This window comes from Oryctolagus cuniculus, chromosome 15, assembly GCF_964237555.1.
Source record: "Oryctolagus cuniculus chromosome 15, mOryCun1.1, whole genome shotgun sequence".
Classification (NCBI taxonomy): Eukaryota; Metazoa; Chordata; class Mammalia; order Lagomorpha; family Leporidae; genus Oryctolagus; species Oryctolagus cuniculus.
In genome coordinates, this window is record NC_091446.1 from 55,881,423 (window position 1) to 55,897,823 (window position 16,401).

Genomic DNA, 16,401 nt, shown 5'->3' on the forward strand with positions numbered 1-16,401 from the left:
TACAGATTGTCCAAAAATTTTTTAAAATCCAAAACACGGTCTCAAGCACTTCAGATAAGAGATACTCAACCTATACAGTTATGTCATATTTATCAGCATTGAATCTTATTTATTTTTTTTTTTTTTTTTTATTTTTTTGACAGGCAGAGTGGACAGTGAGAGAGAGAGAGACAGAGAGAAAGGTCTTCCTTTGCCGTTGGTTCACCCTCTAATGGCCGCCGCGGCTGGCGCGCTGCGGCCGGCGCACCGCGCTGATCCGATGGCAGGAGCCAGGAGCCAGGTGCTTTTCCTGGTCTCCCATGGGGTGCAGGGCCCAAGCACCTGGGCCATCCTCCACTGCACTCCCTGGCCACAGCAGAGGGCTGGCCTGGAAGAGGGGCAACCGGGACAGAATCCGGCGCCCCGACCGGGACTAGAACCCGGTGTGCCGGCGCCGCTAGGCGGAGGATTAGCCTAGTGAGCCGCGGCGCCGGCCCTGAATCTTTAACATATTATTAGTATTACAATATCACATTGATCATAGTCTAACAAGAATAAGTTATATTAGGTACAATTTAAGAAAAAAACTTTGATGGCTGCTGCCTCGGCTCAATAGGCTAATCCTCCACCTAGCGGCGCCAGCACACCGGGTTCTAGTCCCGGTCGGGGCACCAGATTCTGTCCCGGTTGCCCCTCTTCCAGTCCAGCTCTCTGCTGTGGCCAGGGAGTGCAGTGGAGGATGGCCCAGGTTCTTGGGCCCTGCACCCCATGGGAGACCAGGAGAAGCACCTGGCTCCTGGCTCCTGGCTCCTGGCTCCTGCCTTCGGATAGGCGCTGTGCGCTGGTCGCAGCGCGCCAGCTGCGGCGGCCATTGGAGGGTGAACCAACAGCAAAAGGAAGACCTTTCTCTCTGTCTCTCTCTCTCTCACTGTCCACTCTGCCTGTAAAAAACAAAACAAAACAAAAAAAAAAACACTTTGTAATTAATGTGTCATTACAAATTATTTAGGACTCATAAGTCTACAGCAACTTGCCTCCCACCAGAACATGACACTTCCCTGTTTACTTGGGGACTATTTATTACTCTTAATTTCTTTTCTTTTCCTTTTTCCCTTAATTTTAACTAATTTTTCTCTTAATTTTCCTTCCCTTTATTTATTTATTTGAGAGACAAAATGGCAGAGAGTTCCCATGCACTGGTCCACTCGCCAAAGTGCCTGCATTAGCCAGGGCTGAGCCGAGCTCAGTTTCTGTGATAGAAAATCATGAAGATCGTTTGGGAATTGCAGCTCACTTTTTGTTTGCCTCATTTGTTTTTCCTGGGATCTAAATCAATGTCATAAAAATTTCGCCTAAGAATGTAAATCATAAAAACTTGTTTTGTTGTAAAATGTTAGAAGATCATGAAATGAAGCCAATTTTTCTTTTGGCATCGGAATGGGCAAATGCATACCAATTAAATGGAGCATGGTCTTCGGATAGTAAATTTAGCCTATGGGTATGTTCGTTTCCAGTACTCACTCAGGCTTTAAATATCCTGTAATTCCTTTAAGAGGGTGAAGCTAAGAACCCCGTCAGATGACTGTCTGGATTTCTGAAATGCTAAGGCTTTATAGAGGTCTTATGGAATTTTGGGTAATAATAAAGCTAGTGCTGGCTTGCTAAGTAGGACAACCTGATCCGTGCACTTTACACACCAGCATGTAATTTTAGGTGCTATGGTTTTATATCACAGATGACTCTGTTCTTCAAAAGAGCCTGCCTAATTATAAGAGTATATTTCCCTGGAAAATAGATTCCTTTTGATAGTTAAATGATCTTAAGATTTCATTTGAGTGCTTTTATTTATAAACATTTTAGATTAAAATATTCATCACATTTCTCTAGTCACAAAAAAGAAATGGATGAAGTGTTCCAAAATTGAATATCATTTCATTGTGACCACTTTCAAGATACATTTATTACTGAATAATTAGGAAAAACAGAAATTACAGTCTTGCTTATTACATTGACCCAGTTCACTTAATCATTGTAATAAATATTTCTGAGCATCTGTTCTGTGCCAGGTACTGTACTAGGCATTATATATCTTCTGGGGTGGATTTGTTCCTATAATCTTCCCACTGATTTTATGAACTTCATTCTTTAGCTATCTCATTGACCTCCCCCCCCTTCCAAACGTGTTTACTTCAAACTTTGTCTTTATTTCTAACAAGCGTGTTTGTCTTGACTTTGTGACCTGTTCAAAGAGAGGAGGGTTACTGCTGAAATCACATTTGCTAACAGATTCCACAGCTGGAAGCCACATTCACCAAGGGAATCACAATAATATTTTAAAATAGAATGCCTCTGGCCCTGTGCCAGTCTGCTGTGTGAGATTGTCAGCCTTGCCTGCCCTCCAAGTTCTTCCCAAATACTTTTGACAGTCCCTTGAGGGTCTCTCCACAGCCTCTCTTTTTCTTTCTTTTTTTTTTTTTTCCACAGCCTTTCTTAAAATGGTACTCCTCTTCTCCACTCTGGTCTTTGTGGTAGTGCCCCTGTGCACTGCTCATAGCACTATGAGCGACAAGAGCCTAAATCTGCAGCCACTGCTGCATACAGGTTAGTTTGTATTTACTGATGATGTCCTTACCTCCCATCTATTTCCCAGCCTTTCGCAATCCTTGCACAAAGAGGCACATAGGACTGGGCAGCCCCACATGCATTCACCAAGTTCCTGATGTACAGCTATTGAGCACTTTCCGTGCCTGACACAGGGCATTCAGCAGTGAGCAAAAGAAGTCTTTGTCTTCTTGGAGTTTACATTCTAGTAGGGAAAGACATGGGGGAAACAATAAATATTTGTCAGATGTTACTAGGATATGTGGAATATGCTAAAGATGAAAAATAAAACAGGATGAGGGAGTTTGGAGGATACTGATATTTTAAACAGACAGTCAGAAAAGACTTCTTAGATGGCACGTTTGTGAACAGAGAGACCTGAAGCAAGTGAGAAAGCTATCCACATGGGTAACTGAGGGAAGAATATTTCACGCAATGAAATAACAGCATGAACAAAGGCCCTGAGATAGGATCATATCAACACATTCAAAAGACAGTAAAATCGCAAGTGTGTCTAGAGCAGAACCAGGAAAGGAAATATGAAAGTCAGAGAGGTAGCTGGGGCCAGATACATAGGACCTTCAAGGCCATGGTCAGAATTTTGATGGGGAGGGGCTAGCATTTTGGCAAAGCTATCACAATGCTGGCATCCCATGTCAATGCTGATTCAAGTCCCAGCTGCTCCACTTCCGGTGCAGCTATCTGCTACACTCGTGGGAGACCTGGAAGAAGCTCATGGCTTCAGCCTAGCCCAGCCCTTGTTCAAGTCCCCAGCTTATCTTCCAGTTCCAACTCCCTGCTAAAGAGCATCCTGGAGGGCAGCAGGCAATAGCTGTAGTAACTGGGTCCCTGCCACCCACGTGGAAGACCCAGGTTGAGTTCTCAGCTCCTAGCTTCAGCCCGGCGCAGCCCTGGCTGTTGTGGGCATTTGGAAAGTGAATGGATATGACAGTAGCTATATGGATATGACTGTCTCTGGGTTTTTTAAAATTAATTAAATAAACATTTTTAAAAACAGGAGTGGGAAATCTGAATGTTGTCTGGACTCACTGTCTGCCACCATAGGTGGCTGTGACCATGTGCTGGAAGCTTTTGCTCTCACTATTCCCTCCATTGCCTCCTTCCCACCCAGGAATACCACCAGTTCCTACTGTTGGGAGCTCAGAATGTGCCACCATCTTTCACTGATTTTCCTGAACCTTGCCCACAACTTCATAAATAATTCCTTTAGTTAGCTTTCCTCAAAACATTGGAATCTTGATCCATACTGGGAGCCACGGCATGTAATGTAGTAAAAATAGTAGGACATTTTTTTTAAAAATCCATTCTTTACCTTTTTTCCCTCCCTGGTATAATATTAAATTCTGTTTCTGTTCCTGTGACATAAAATAGGTGAGGTTTGCTGCAGTTGTATCAACATGAGTGTGGTGTTTAATGATGCCATCTGAGCCTGAAGAATGTGCTAAATTACGTTTAGTGTGAAAGAGCAATCAAAAGGAGGGGCTGTGTGTACACATGGATGTGTATCCGCATCTTAGAGCTTATAGGTATAAGTGTCACATTCTTGGAGAACTGAGTTCTATGGGAGCAGAGACTTTTTTTCTTTCACAGCTTTTTATGGTCATTGACTAGGCTACATAGAAGTAGCACAGGCAATTCCTGTGTGCTATGTGAGCCACCTTCTATAACGTAAACATCCTTCTGAAAGTGAGTTGTCATCTGTGTTAAAAATGTTTACTAATGGGGTGCACATTTGTCCTGATACCCATGTCCCACATCAGAGTGCACTAGGATTGACACCCAGCTCTGGCTCCTTATCCAGTTTCCTGCTAATGCAGACCATGGTGGGCAGTGTTGATGGCTCAAGTAATTGGGCTCCTGCCACCCACGTGGGACAACTTGATTTAGTTCCTGCCTTCAGCTCCACCCCATGCCCATTGTGGGCATTTGTAGAGTGAACCAGCAGATGGGGAGCTTTCTGTCTTCTGTCTCTGTCCCTCCCTTCTCAAATAAACAAATCCAGTTTTTTAATGTTTACCACTGAGATTAGGATAAAGGTCAAAGACTTTTAAGAAACAATTGAGCACAAATTTCATATTTTTCATTGTTCTCATGACAATGTCTAAACAATAGCTATTGATTTTTACCAATTGCTTCTGAAGTGGAAAGAAATATTTGTTGTCACTTTCCCAAAACAAATTTGTGCTGATACAGATGATGCTAGCAGACCTTTCCCAGTACCTTGAAAGGTAGATTGTGATTTGTTAGTCTTGACTTATTTGCATCTTATATATATTCTATATTTCCATAAGATTATCAATATGATTGTTTTTATCAATTTTTTCTATTAATATTGCATTTTATTTTTTCATCTCCACAAATAGCTAATAACACTTAAACTTTTGTGACTTCCTTTTTTTTTTTTTCATTGACCTTGATTTCCTTCTGTTATTTCCTTTGGACAAAACCTTAAACATTGGGCTGAGTGGCCTTGAAATGTAGTTTAATAAAAGCTTTGCTGAGTAATCATTTGGTATAAAATCCCAACCAAATCTATTAATGGAAAAAAGAAGGCAATATATTTTCAAGGTTAACTTCCTCTGGGGTTGCTCCCATGAATAACACATGCTCACTGAATTCATTTAATTATTGAGTGGGTTCAACTGTATTTCATGTCTATGTTTCTGATAAGGAGAATGAAAAATTTTTAAGTTTAAGAGCAGATTGTTGCAGAATGTTTTCACTAAAGGTAGAAAATTAAAAACCATGGATTTTGCTATTAGAAATTGTGTTCATTGCCCCAGGAATGTATATAGAGATACCTTCCCTATTGTTTGGATAGTTTATTGGTTCCTAGTTTTTGTTTCGTTTTTATTTACTTATTTATTTTCCTTTTATTTGAAAGAGAGAGAGAGAGATTTTCTTTCCACTGGTTCACTCTCCAAATGCCTGCAATGGCCAGGGCAGGGTCAGTTCAAAGCCAAGAACTGGGATCTCAAGCTGAGTCTCCCAAGAGGGTGGCAGGAACCTATTTATTTGAGCCATCATCTGCTGCCTCCCAGGGTGTGCACTAGCAGGAAGCTGAATCAGAAGTAGAGCAGGGACTCTGATATGGAATAAAGGCATTCCAAGCAACATCATACCCACCATTTTTTTAAACTTAAAAGCCAAAGCCTTCTTCTTTTTCTCCTTTTTAAATATTTTGACATTATTAAATATTCTCACAACCTAAATATATATATAGTTATTTTTTAGAGAAAGCTTATATAAAGCACTTACTTATTTTGTAAATTTTAAAATTATTTTGATGGCTTTGTTTGGAAACTGAATAAACATTTAACTGAGGCACAGGTACTTTTTTTTAATATTTATTTATTTGAAAGAGTTACAAGAGAAGCAAGAGAAGCAGGGGCAGAGAGAGAGAGATGTTTTCCATCTGCTGGTTCACACCCTAGATGGCTGCAAGAGCTGGAGCTTCTTCCAGGTCTCCCACCTGGGTGCAGGGGCCCAATGACTTGGGCCATCTACTGCTGCTTTCCCAGGCCATAACAAAGAGCTGGATCAGAAGTGAAGCAGCCAGGACTCAAACCAGCACCCATATGGGATGCCGGCACTGCAGGTGGCGGCTTTACCTGCTTTGCCACAGCGGCAGCCCCTGCACAAGTACTTTTAAAACCTTTGGGACATGCATCAGCTCTCATCCATTCTACAACCAGTCATTCATGGAGTATCTGCAAACAGCCCTTTTCTGCAGTCCCTCCATACAACCCTATTAACCAGTGAAGTAGAAGTACTTGTGGAGTGTTACTTAGAGTTGTTATCCTCTGGAAAATCACAACCAGAATGATGATTGTAAAATAAGGAAAAACAGCAAGCCTTGATACTTTTCTTTTTCTGAGAGTTTTCCCAAGCTTTCTTTAAGGGGAGCCAAATGTAATTTAAACCTTCTTTCCCAGGAAGGAGATGGTTATGTTTACACTGAAATTCCTGAGTTGAATAATGGAGAGGTAGACAACTACCCCCAGAGAACTGGAAAGGTTGGTCTAGTAGCAGCCACTTATTTGAAAAGCCACATCGTTGAGGCCTGCCAGGTATACTGTTGCCTCTGTCACCCATTTCCTAGCTTGATGACCTTCAGCAACTGTTTGTTTTGGCTGTTAGTAAAGTGGGGAGAGTTTGCCACATTATTTGTTTTCAAACTCTATCCCATGAAGCACTGGGGCTTCTTGGAGGCTTCTCAAGAGTCCCAGGGTAGGGTGAACAGGAGACCCAGCCAGAAGAGTTTTGTTTCTGATGTTTTTTCAGGGTTTAGAGTTTTGTTTTGTTTTGTTTTTCAGTAAAGATATTATTTAGTTTTTAAAAATTTGATCACCTCCAAGGTCCCCAGTAACTCTGTAAAAGGCCCCTGTGCTGGTGGCAGTCATTTTTTCTTCGTTTCTTTGATGGGAGGGAGGCCTGTGGTCAACCATGGTAAAATGACTTGGTGAATATACCTGAGAGACAGAAGTACTAATGTAGTGCTTGGATTTAGAAAGGGAAGATGGATAAACTCAAATAAGAGCATCACTTCCTTATTTCTAAAGGGTGAGGGCAGGATGGGAAGGAAGAAAAGTCAACACTAGACACACACAGAGTATTAGCCCTGGAGAAACATCTGCATACTCAGCCAAAACCTGGAACTGGTTGTGTGGAAGACTTAAAAGACTCACAAAGAGTAAGAAATTAAAGATGGCCCAGTGCTGTACTGTACTAGGTTAAACCGCCACCTGCAGGACCAGCATCCCATACAGGCACTAGTTCGAATCCTGGCTGCCCCACTTCTTATCCCACTCCCTGCTGATATACCTGGGAAAGCAGCAGAAGATGGCCCAAGTCCTTGAGTCCCTGTACCCATGTGGGGGACTCAGAAGAAGCTCCTGGCTCCTGGCTCCTGGCTTCATATCAGCCCAGCTCTGGTTGTTGTGGCCGTTTAGGGAGTGAACCAGAGGATGGAAGACCTCTCTCTGTGTCTCTGTAGCTCTGCCTTTCAAATAAATAAAATAAAACTTAAAAAAAATTAAAAAGAATATCTAGGGGCCAGCTCTGTGGCGCAGTAAGTTAATCCTCCGCCTGCAGTGTCGGCATCCCATATGGGCTCTGGTTCTTGTCCCAGCAGCTCCTCTTCTGATCCAGCTCTCTGCTATAGCCTGGGAAAGCAGTAGAAGATGGCCCAAGTGCTTGGGCCCCTGCACCCACATGGAAGACCCAGAAGAAGCTCCTTGCCCCTGGCTCATGGCTTCAGATCAGTACAGCTCTGGCCATTGCAGCCATTTGGGGAGTGAACCAGCAGATGGAAGACCTTTCTCTCTGTCTCTCCCTCTCACTGTCTGTAATTCTACCTCTCAAAATAAATAAATAAATAAAATCTTTTTTAAAAAGGATATTTGGTCTTTTTTTTTTTAATTTGAGATATTGACCTTAAAATTCAGTTATCTCATAGGAGGGATACTTAAAAAAGTTTTTAGAAAACGGAATCAAAAAGGGCCGACGCTATGGCACAGCAGGTTAACACCCTGGCCTAAAGCGCCGGCATCCCATATGGGTGCTGGTTCGAGACCCGGCTGTTCCACTTCCATTCCAGCTCTCTGCTATGGCCTGGGAAAGCAGAAGATGGCACATGTGCTTGCACCCCGCACCCACGTGGGAGACCCGGAAGAAGTGCCTGGCTCCTGGCTTTGGATCAGCACAGCTCCGGCCGTTGCAGCCATCTAGGGAGTGAACCAACTAATGGAAGACCTCTCTCTCTGTCTCTACTTCTCTCTGTAACTTTGTCTTCCAAATAAATAAAATAAATCTTTAAAAGAAAAAAGAGAAAGTGGAATCAAAAGCTAAGTTTATTTGGGAACAAAATAATATTGAAATCCATGAACTGAATGTTTGAGGAGTCTTCAAAAATTCATCAAAAATATGTGTGATGAAAATTCTATGCATGGATTTCTAAATTTTTTTAAAGATTTATTTATTTGAAAGGCAGAATTACAGAGAGAGGGGGAGACAGAGAGAGACATCTTCTATCTGCTGGTTCACTCCCCAAATGGCCACAATGACCAGGACTGAGCCAGGCTGAAGCCAGAACCTTCATCTATATCTCCTATGTGTGTCCAGGGGCCCAAGTAGTTGGGCCATCTTCTACTGCTTTCTCAGGCACATTAGCAAGGAGCTGGATCGGAAGTGGAGCAGCTGGAACTTGAACTGGCACCCATATGGCATCCCGGCATTGCAGGTAGCAGCTTAACCCACTACGCCACAATGCTGGTCTCAGTGTTTCTAAATTTTTTGCACAAAAATAAACTCATCTTTTAGTTTCATCTTTCCACAGAGTTTTTTTTTTTTTTTTTTTTTTTTTTTTTTTGTATTAGTATTATTTTGTTCTTTTGAGGGAGACTGGGACAAAGAAAGAGTTCCCATCTGCTGATTCACTCCCCAAAAGCCCACAACAATTGAGCTGAAGCCAGGAACTCAATTCAGATCTCCAGTGTGTGTGGCAGGAACCCAATTGCTTTAGCCATCACTGCTGCATCCCAGTGTCTGCGTTGGAGCCAGAGATAGGGATTGAATAGATATTCCAACATGGGACATAGACATTCTAATGGAGATGTTAACCATTAGGCTAAATGCCCACTGATTTGGACAGTATTTTTTTAAGCCTTGAGGGTTTTCTATAAATGATAGCAAATTGGTATTACTCATATTTCACACTACTATTGCTTCAAAAGTTGATTTGTGGTTGTTTTTAACTGATCAGTTTTCTATTTATAAACTGCAGAAAGCACTTGAATTTTATATTGTCTATGCAAATAGACAATAACCAAAAAAGCATCAGTATTAAAACTAATTAATTGCCCCCCATGATGTATAAGTGCAAGCAAGTAGAGGTGCTCAGAGTCTCCACCGAAAGAGCCGTGTTGCTGCGGAACATCCTACTCAGTGGTACACCTGGGGTTGGGAAAACCATATTAGGCAAAGAACTCACATCAAAATCAGGAGTGCAATACATTAATGTGGGTGATTTAGCTCAAGAATTCTGATTACTAGATACCATGGAGTCTGCAAAATAGCTTCCACCATGGGCATTCCAAAAGATGCCCAGATGATGGCACAAATCCTGAAGGATATGGGATTACAGACTATGAGCCAAGAGCTCCAAATTAAATGTTGGAGTTTGTCTTCCAATATGTGACCACAATTTTAGATGATGCAAAAACTTATTCAAGTCATGGTAAGAAAGCTGTTGATGCAGATATTGTACAATTGGCAATCCAGCATCATGTGAACCAGTATTTTACCTCTCCTTCCCTGACAGATTTTTTATTAGATATTGCAAGGCAAAGAGATCAAACCCCTTTGTCATTGATCAAGCCATATTCAGATTCTAGATTGCCACATGATAGAAAGAGCTCCAAACTTTAGGCTTAAGTCTTTATTAAAATAGAAGGAGAAGGAAGTAAGAAAAAGGCATCTTTGTGCAGGAGGAATAACATTCCGCAGTTAAGTGTCTGGTCAGTTACCAGCAGTCCCAGTACTCCCACACCAGGCACACTAGCTCCACAAACCAGGTCTGTTTTAACTAAAGTAGCTACTAGATCAATGTCCCTCACAGGACAAAGTTTCACAGTACAGATGCCTGCTTCACAGTCACCTGCTGGGAGAGCATCAATTCCTGCAACATCAGCATTTCTCAGTGTTCTGATTAATCCATCACCAATTGGGCCCGAAAACATTCTTATTACCACTAATGTGGTGTCATCACAAAATACTGCTAATGCATCAAATGCATTGAAAAGAAAATGTGGAGGTGATGATAATGACAGTGATTGATAACAGTGATTATGATAATTTTTAATCTACTCTTGAATGCAACATTTGTACTTGTTCTTGAATCCATTGTACTGAAATTAAACAAGCATGCTGGATGTTTTCAAGTTGTCTTTGAGAAAACCTATATAGTATTTAATAAGTAAATATAATTTTCTATTGGAATGTTGGATTTTCTTTAATAGGCTAGTAATGTTTTTTCATCAGCCTTTAAGTGTAAAAATAAAGTTGTTGAGCCATTTGGAAAAAGAAATCTAAACACTTAGGTCAATTTTCTAAATGTCTAAGAGGAGCTGAATTTTTTTTGTCTATGATTAAGATGAGAACAAGGGAAGCAATGTTTATTCTGGGACCCCACATTCAGCAATTCCTCACATTGTCTCTACAGGGTAAGAGAATTAACTGATTCTGAAGTCAAACAGCCTGGATCCAAGCTGAGTTACTTTTTTTTTTTTTTTTTTTTTTTTTTGACAGGCAGAATTAGAGAGAGACAGAGAGAAAGGTCTTCCTTCCATTGGTTCACCCCCGAAATGGCCGCTACGGCTGGTGCGTTGCGCTGCGCTGGTCTGAAGCCAGGAGCCAGGTGCTTCCTCCTGGTCTCCCATGCAGGTGCAGGGCCCAAGCACTTGGGCCATCCTCCACTGCACTTCTGGGCCACAGCAGAGAGCTGGACTGGAAGAGGAGCAACCGGGACTAGAACCCGGGGTGCCGGCGCTGCAGGCGGAGGATTAGCCTAGTGAGCCACAGCACTGGCCCCCATTTTTTTTTTAAGATTTATTTATTTATTTAGAAGAGTTACACTGAGAGAGAGGGAGAGGCAGAGGGAGAGAGAGGTCTTCCATCCATTGGTTCACTCCCCAGTTGGCCACAACGGCTGGAGCTGCGCCAATCCGAAGGCAGGAGCCAGGAGCTTCTTCTGGGTCTCCCACGTTGGTGCGGGGTGCAAGCACATGGGCCATCTTCTACTGTTTTCCCAGGCTATAGCAGAAAGCTGGATCAGAAGTGGAACAGCCAGGACTCAAACCAGCGCCCATATGGGATGCTGGCACTGCAGATGCCAGCTTTACCTGCTACGCCACAGCGCCGACCCTGAGCTGAGTTACCTTAAAAGCAAGTCACTTTACCTCTCTGCGTCACCAATTTATTTATGGTGGCAATAAGTAGATTTCCTATGTCTTCATAGTGTTGTGGAGATTGAATTAATTAATAATATATGTGGGGCCTGGGGCTGTGACGTAGCAGGTAAAGCCGCCGCCTGCAGTACCAGCATCCCATATAGGAGCCGGTTCAAGTCCTGGCTGCTCCATTTCTGATCCAGCTCTCTGCTATGGCCCAGGAAAGCAGTAGAAGATGGCCCACGTGCTTGCGCCCCTGCACCCATGTGGGAGACCCAGAAGAAGCTCCTGGCTTCCGATCAGCCCAGCTCCACCATTGGAGTCATTTGGGAAGTGAACAGCAGATGGAAGACCTCTCTGACCTCTCTCTCTCTCTCTCTCTCTCTCTCTCTCTCTTCTCTCTGCCTCTCTGTAACTCTTGACTTTCAGATAAATAAATAAATCTTTGAAAAATTATTATTATATATGTGATGTGCTTAGCACAGTCTCTAGCCTCTGGTTGGCATGGCGTTGTATGTTTGCTATTATTATGTGATTGAGAAGAGCAGAGAGTTTAATCCTTAATGAAACAGAAATCTCCCAAGGAGAGACTTAAGAAAGTCTGTGTAAGTTTGGGGGACCAGGTTTGACCCAGCATATTATGTATCTAAAAGTACACACATAAAATTACTCAGAGATGCAGATAATTTTTGCATAGTGTTTCATGCTTACTTTACTATTTTCAGGTTCGATGGATGATGTACTGGATTGTTTTTGCTCTCTATACTGTGATCGAAACAATAGCAGATCTAACTGTTGCTTGGTAAGTTTTCTATCAAGAAGGGGCCAGACTACGGACTCATTATCAGGTATCCTGAGTTCTTAGCCTGCTCTTGCAGTTAACTATGTGAATTTGATCAAGTTGCCAAATTCTCTACCATTTCAGTTTCTTCATCTGCTTTCTTGTAAGAACAGTACTTCCATCAAGCTCCCCTTAAACAAAGGCAGCTCCTTTTTCCCATGTGCCACTCCCTGCCCACCTTCCACATACGTTCCCCCCAGTATCTTGAGAATAGAGTCTATGGCCATACCACCCTGAACACACCCGACTTCGTCTGATCTCAGAAGCTAAGCAGGGTCAGGTCTGGGTAACACTTGGATGGGAGAATAGAAAACCTTGGTTGTCATCATCCTTTATTTGCTTTTGGTCAGTGGCTACTTCCGTTCCCTGCTGTGTCTGTTTCAGACCTTTACTATTCTGTCCTCCAACTGTCCTTCTCACTCTGCTGTTGTGATGTTCTCGTAGCTCATTAGATCCCATTAGATTTGCTAGAAAAAAAATTAGATGTCATCATATTTAAATATTCTTAACAACCTGCACTTACATATGATTTTCTCTGTATCTGCATCCATCTTTCTTTTCTGCTTTGAAATAGTTTTCCTTCCTCTGTCCCAGTGTTCATTCATTTACTTGTCTGTCATGTCTTTGGTGTAAGAGTTTGGGGAGGGAGGGTTTTCTGTTTGTTTTTACGTGGCAGAACACAGATCCCAAATCTTGCTGGTCATCCTAAGTTTCAAAGCTTTTTCTTTTTAGAGACCTCTGTTGTTTTTCTATGATTGCAAGTGCAGCTTTCATGTATCATTACAATATGTAGAAAAAGTTTAACATGGGCACTGAAAGTCCACAGACTCCTGTGTAATGGCACAATGGCAATGACCCCTTGTTGACGACACAGCAATCATTCCTCACTGCTTCCTACCTGTCTTCCCAGCCAAAGGAACTGAGATTTGCAGAATTTACCATATATGCCTTAGTGCTTCATGGACCACAGGATACTGGTACCCTCATGATATGTTAGTTAACTTTTGCTGTGGCAACAAAAAATTCTAATAACAGTGGGGTTAAGAAACACATTGACTTCTTGCTCAAGCTGCGTAAGGGCAAATGGTCAGCTTTTTGGGCTCAGGTCAATTTTAAGTGCCTTCTCTCTTCAGGACCAAGGATAAAATAACAGCTTTTCTCACAGTGGAAAGCAAAAACTTAAAGCAAGAGGTTGAGGGTGTGTTGGAGTGAAGGAGTCAAAGGGAGTTTTAAGCTTCTGCTTGCCTGTGACATGTGTCATGTGCACATTCTGTTGACCAGAACAAGTGGCCTGGCCAAATCCAGAATCCTTGGTTGAAGAACTGGAGTCAGCCCACAGGGAGAGCACTGCCAAAGGGCATAGGTGTATACCCCAATGTCCAGCCTACCACAGAGGCAATTACATTGCCCTTGCAAAGTGAGTTAGCTCTGCAAAGTGCAGCCATTCTAAACCACGTGAGACTGGGGATGGGAGTTCTGAGAAAAAGAAGATGTGTGCATAGGGTTAACATTGTGTACTGGGAGCATATAAAGTTATACCCTGATGCTGTGACATGTGCCAGGTACTCACATGGCACTTTGGAGCTCTGCGGACTAGGTGGATGTACCTCCCTGCCACGACTACATGCTGTTAATGCCACAGTTTGGCAGCTTTCTCACTCTTGCTTCTTGTACTTATCAATTCAAGCATGATTGTTCCCCTGATCACTAACTTTTATGTGTGAAAACAAGCCAGTAAGTGATCTTTCGCAAAAGTATTTTTGTGATTTCCACATTGTCTATGTATGTAGTTTTTCACCAACTTTTTTTTCCCCATTTGTTTCTTGCTAGGTTTCCCCTGTACTATGAGCTGAAGATTGCTTTTGTCATATGGTTGCTCAGTCCTTACACTAAAGGAGCAAGTTTAATATACAGAAAGTTCCTTCATCCATTTCTTTCTTCAAAGGAAAGGGTAAGACATGTCCATTATTTCCACAAATCATGTTTTAGAAATGTATATCGACACATGCTTTATGCCGTAAAATTAGTGAAACTATTGTAGTATGGAAAGAAAGCAGTGGATTCTTAACCATATATATATAGTTGAATAATAATATGTGGTTGTAACTTAGCTATATAGTTGGATAACAATATGTGGTTCCCCTCCCATAGGAAATCGATGATTATATTGTACAAGCAAAGGAAAAAGGCTATGAGACCGTGGTAAATTTTGGACGGCAAGGCTTAAACTTAGCAGCTTCTGCTGCTGTCACTGCTGCAGTGAAGGTAAATTTTTTTTCATGTACCTTCTTTATCCAATGTCACATTAAGTCACAGATGAAATAATTTTAATTTTAATTTTAATTTCAGCTTTTAATTTCAGATCAGTATAAAATTATGTCGGAATTTTGCTTTACTGTGATCTTTCTAGTAATGGAAAGAATAACTACTTAATTTTAAGGATTTTTTAGCATTATTTTTTTTATTCAATATTTGAAACTTACCAGATGAGTAGTTAATAAATGAAACATATCTGAAAATATCATTATGTCATAATTTTCCACTTTATAGCCTAAAAATAGTTTTAATAAATCTCCTTAAGTAAAGATGATCATTCTTTCTTTCTCTGTCTTTGGTGTTTTCTCGCTTGCTCTCTCTTTCTGTCGATGGCAATATCTTGGTAGGATTTCTGGCTTACTTCTGCACTTCTACTTCAATCAATTTGAGGTAACTGATTATTCAAAATAAGGCATGAAAAAATTCTGTTCTTAAAGACTTGAGATTTTTATTTAGCCAATTACTAATGTTATTCATTGTGTTTGCAAGCCAAGTTATCAACTGAATGCCTTCTGTGAAAATTTGCATTATGGCTTTTGGAATTCCTTGCATGTAGTAATTGGTGTGACTTATTTTAAGTACCATAGCATGATTGATTTTGGTATGTAATATATGAGGAAAAACAGACTTCAGATGAAGAAAGTGCTAAATGTGACTTTCTAGGGTCTCCAAATGCAATTTAGTTGATTTTTGTTTTTTCAAGTTGCTTCATGAATGAATTGGGAGTGACACGTACTTATCTGTGAGAGCATATATAAAAGCACACAGTACTTGACAGCATGTAGTAGGAGCTCCAATAAACAGTGGTGTCATGTATTCACCTCAAAGGGAATATTTGAGTTTATTGCTATTAAGTTAAATTGAAGTAAATAGTAGTGTGTGCTTTCAAGTTCACTTCTTTTCATTTTCTTGGGTTAAACAAGAGTGTTATAGAAATAAATAACCCTAGCTAAGTGGTGATTTCTTATCATCTCAAAGACAAAGGGTATAAAATGAGGGTACTTTCACTTTTCAATGATCTTTGGCTCAGGTGTCAAAATTAATATAATCACCAAGTCAAAAACTTCAAATTATAACCTAGCAAAATTAAATGGAAATTCATTAACTATGCAACATTAAACTTGTAAGTCAATTGTAATTTATTAATGACTACTAATTGTTAATATCTTAATGTATAGTTTTCCTATTTGGTTCTTGAAATCTTTTTATTTAGATAGGTTTATAAATGAATACTAAAAATGTAAAAATTTTTAGTTTAAAAGACTATTGTCAAAGATTGTTTACATTTTATTTATTGCTTAATGCAAACACATTTCCTGATTTCCATAACTGCTAAAAAAATGTCACCCAGGAGCTCCAACATTCAACAAGTAGGAATTCTAAAAAGAGAACATGTGCCATTGTCGAAGAAATGATACAACATTTCCCAGAATTGAAGGACAGGAATTTCAGATTGAACGGGCCCACAGGGTGCCCAGCATAATGGCTGAAAAGAAGGAACAACACTGAGCTGTCATTGGATATCCCAAAACATCAGTGATAAGGAGAGAATTCTCACAGGTTCCAAAGATTAAGAGCTTGTTAAATTCAAGTGATCCAGAATCAGAATGGTATGAAGTTTCTAAATAGTGAAACTGCAGGGGATTGGTTCCGGGGCAAACAGCCACCGTTACCACCACCCCCACTCAGGTAGCC

The 16,401-nt window shown here is 41.1% G+C and overlaps 1 protein-coding gene and 1 pseudogene across 2 annotated transcripts in view; both read left to right on the plus strand.

The window, feature by feature from the left end:
• REEP3 (receptor accessory protein 3) overlaps positions 1 to 16,401 on the plus strand; it is a 96,416-nt gene that overhangs the window by 56,296 nt on the left and 23,719 nt on the right. For both annotated transcript variants that reach the window (XM_008270080.4, XM_070057729.1), the window contains 3 exons: positions 12,275 to 12,351; positions 14,221 to 14,341; positions 14,542 to 14,655. In XM_008270080.4, coding sequence (XP_008268302.2) covers positions 12,275 to 12,351; positions 14,221 to 14,341; positions 14,542 to 14,655 — 312 coding nt within the window. The remainder of the gene's footprint in view (positions 1 to 12,274; positions 12,352 to 14,220; positions 14,342 to 14,541; positions 14,656 to 16,401) is intronic.
• LOC127484132 (transcription initiation factor TFIID subunit 9-like) lies at positions 483 to 10,462 on the plus strand (annotated as a pseudogene).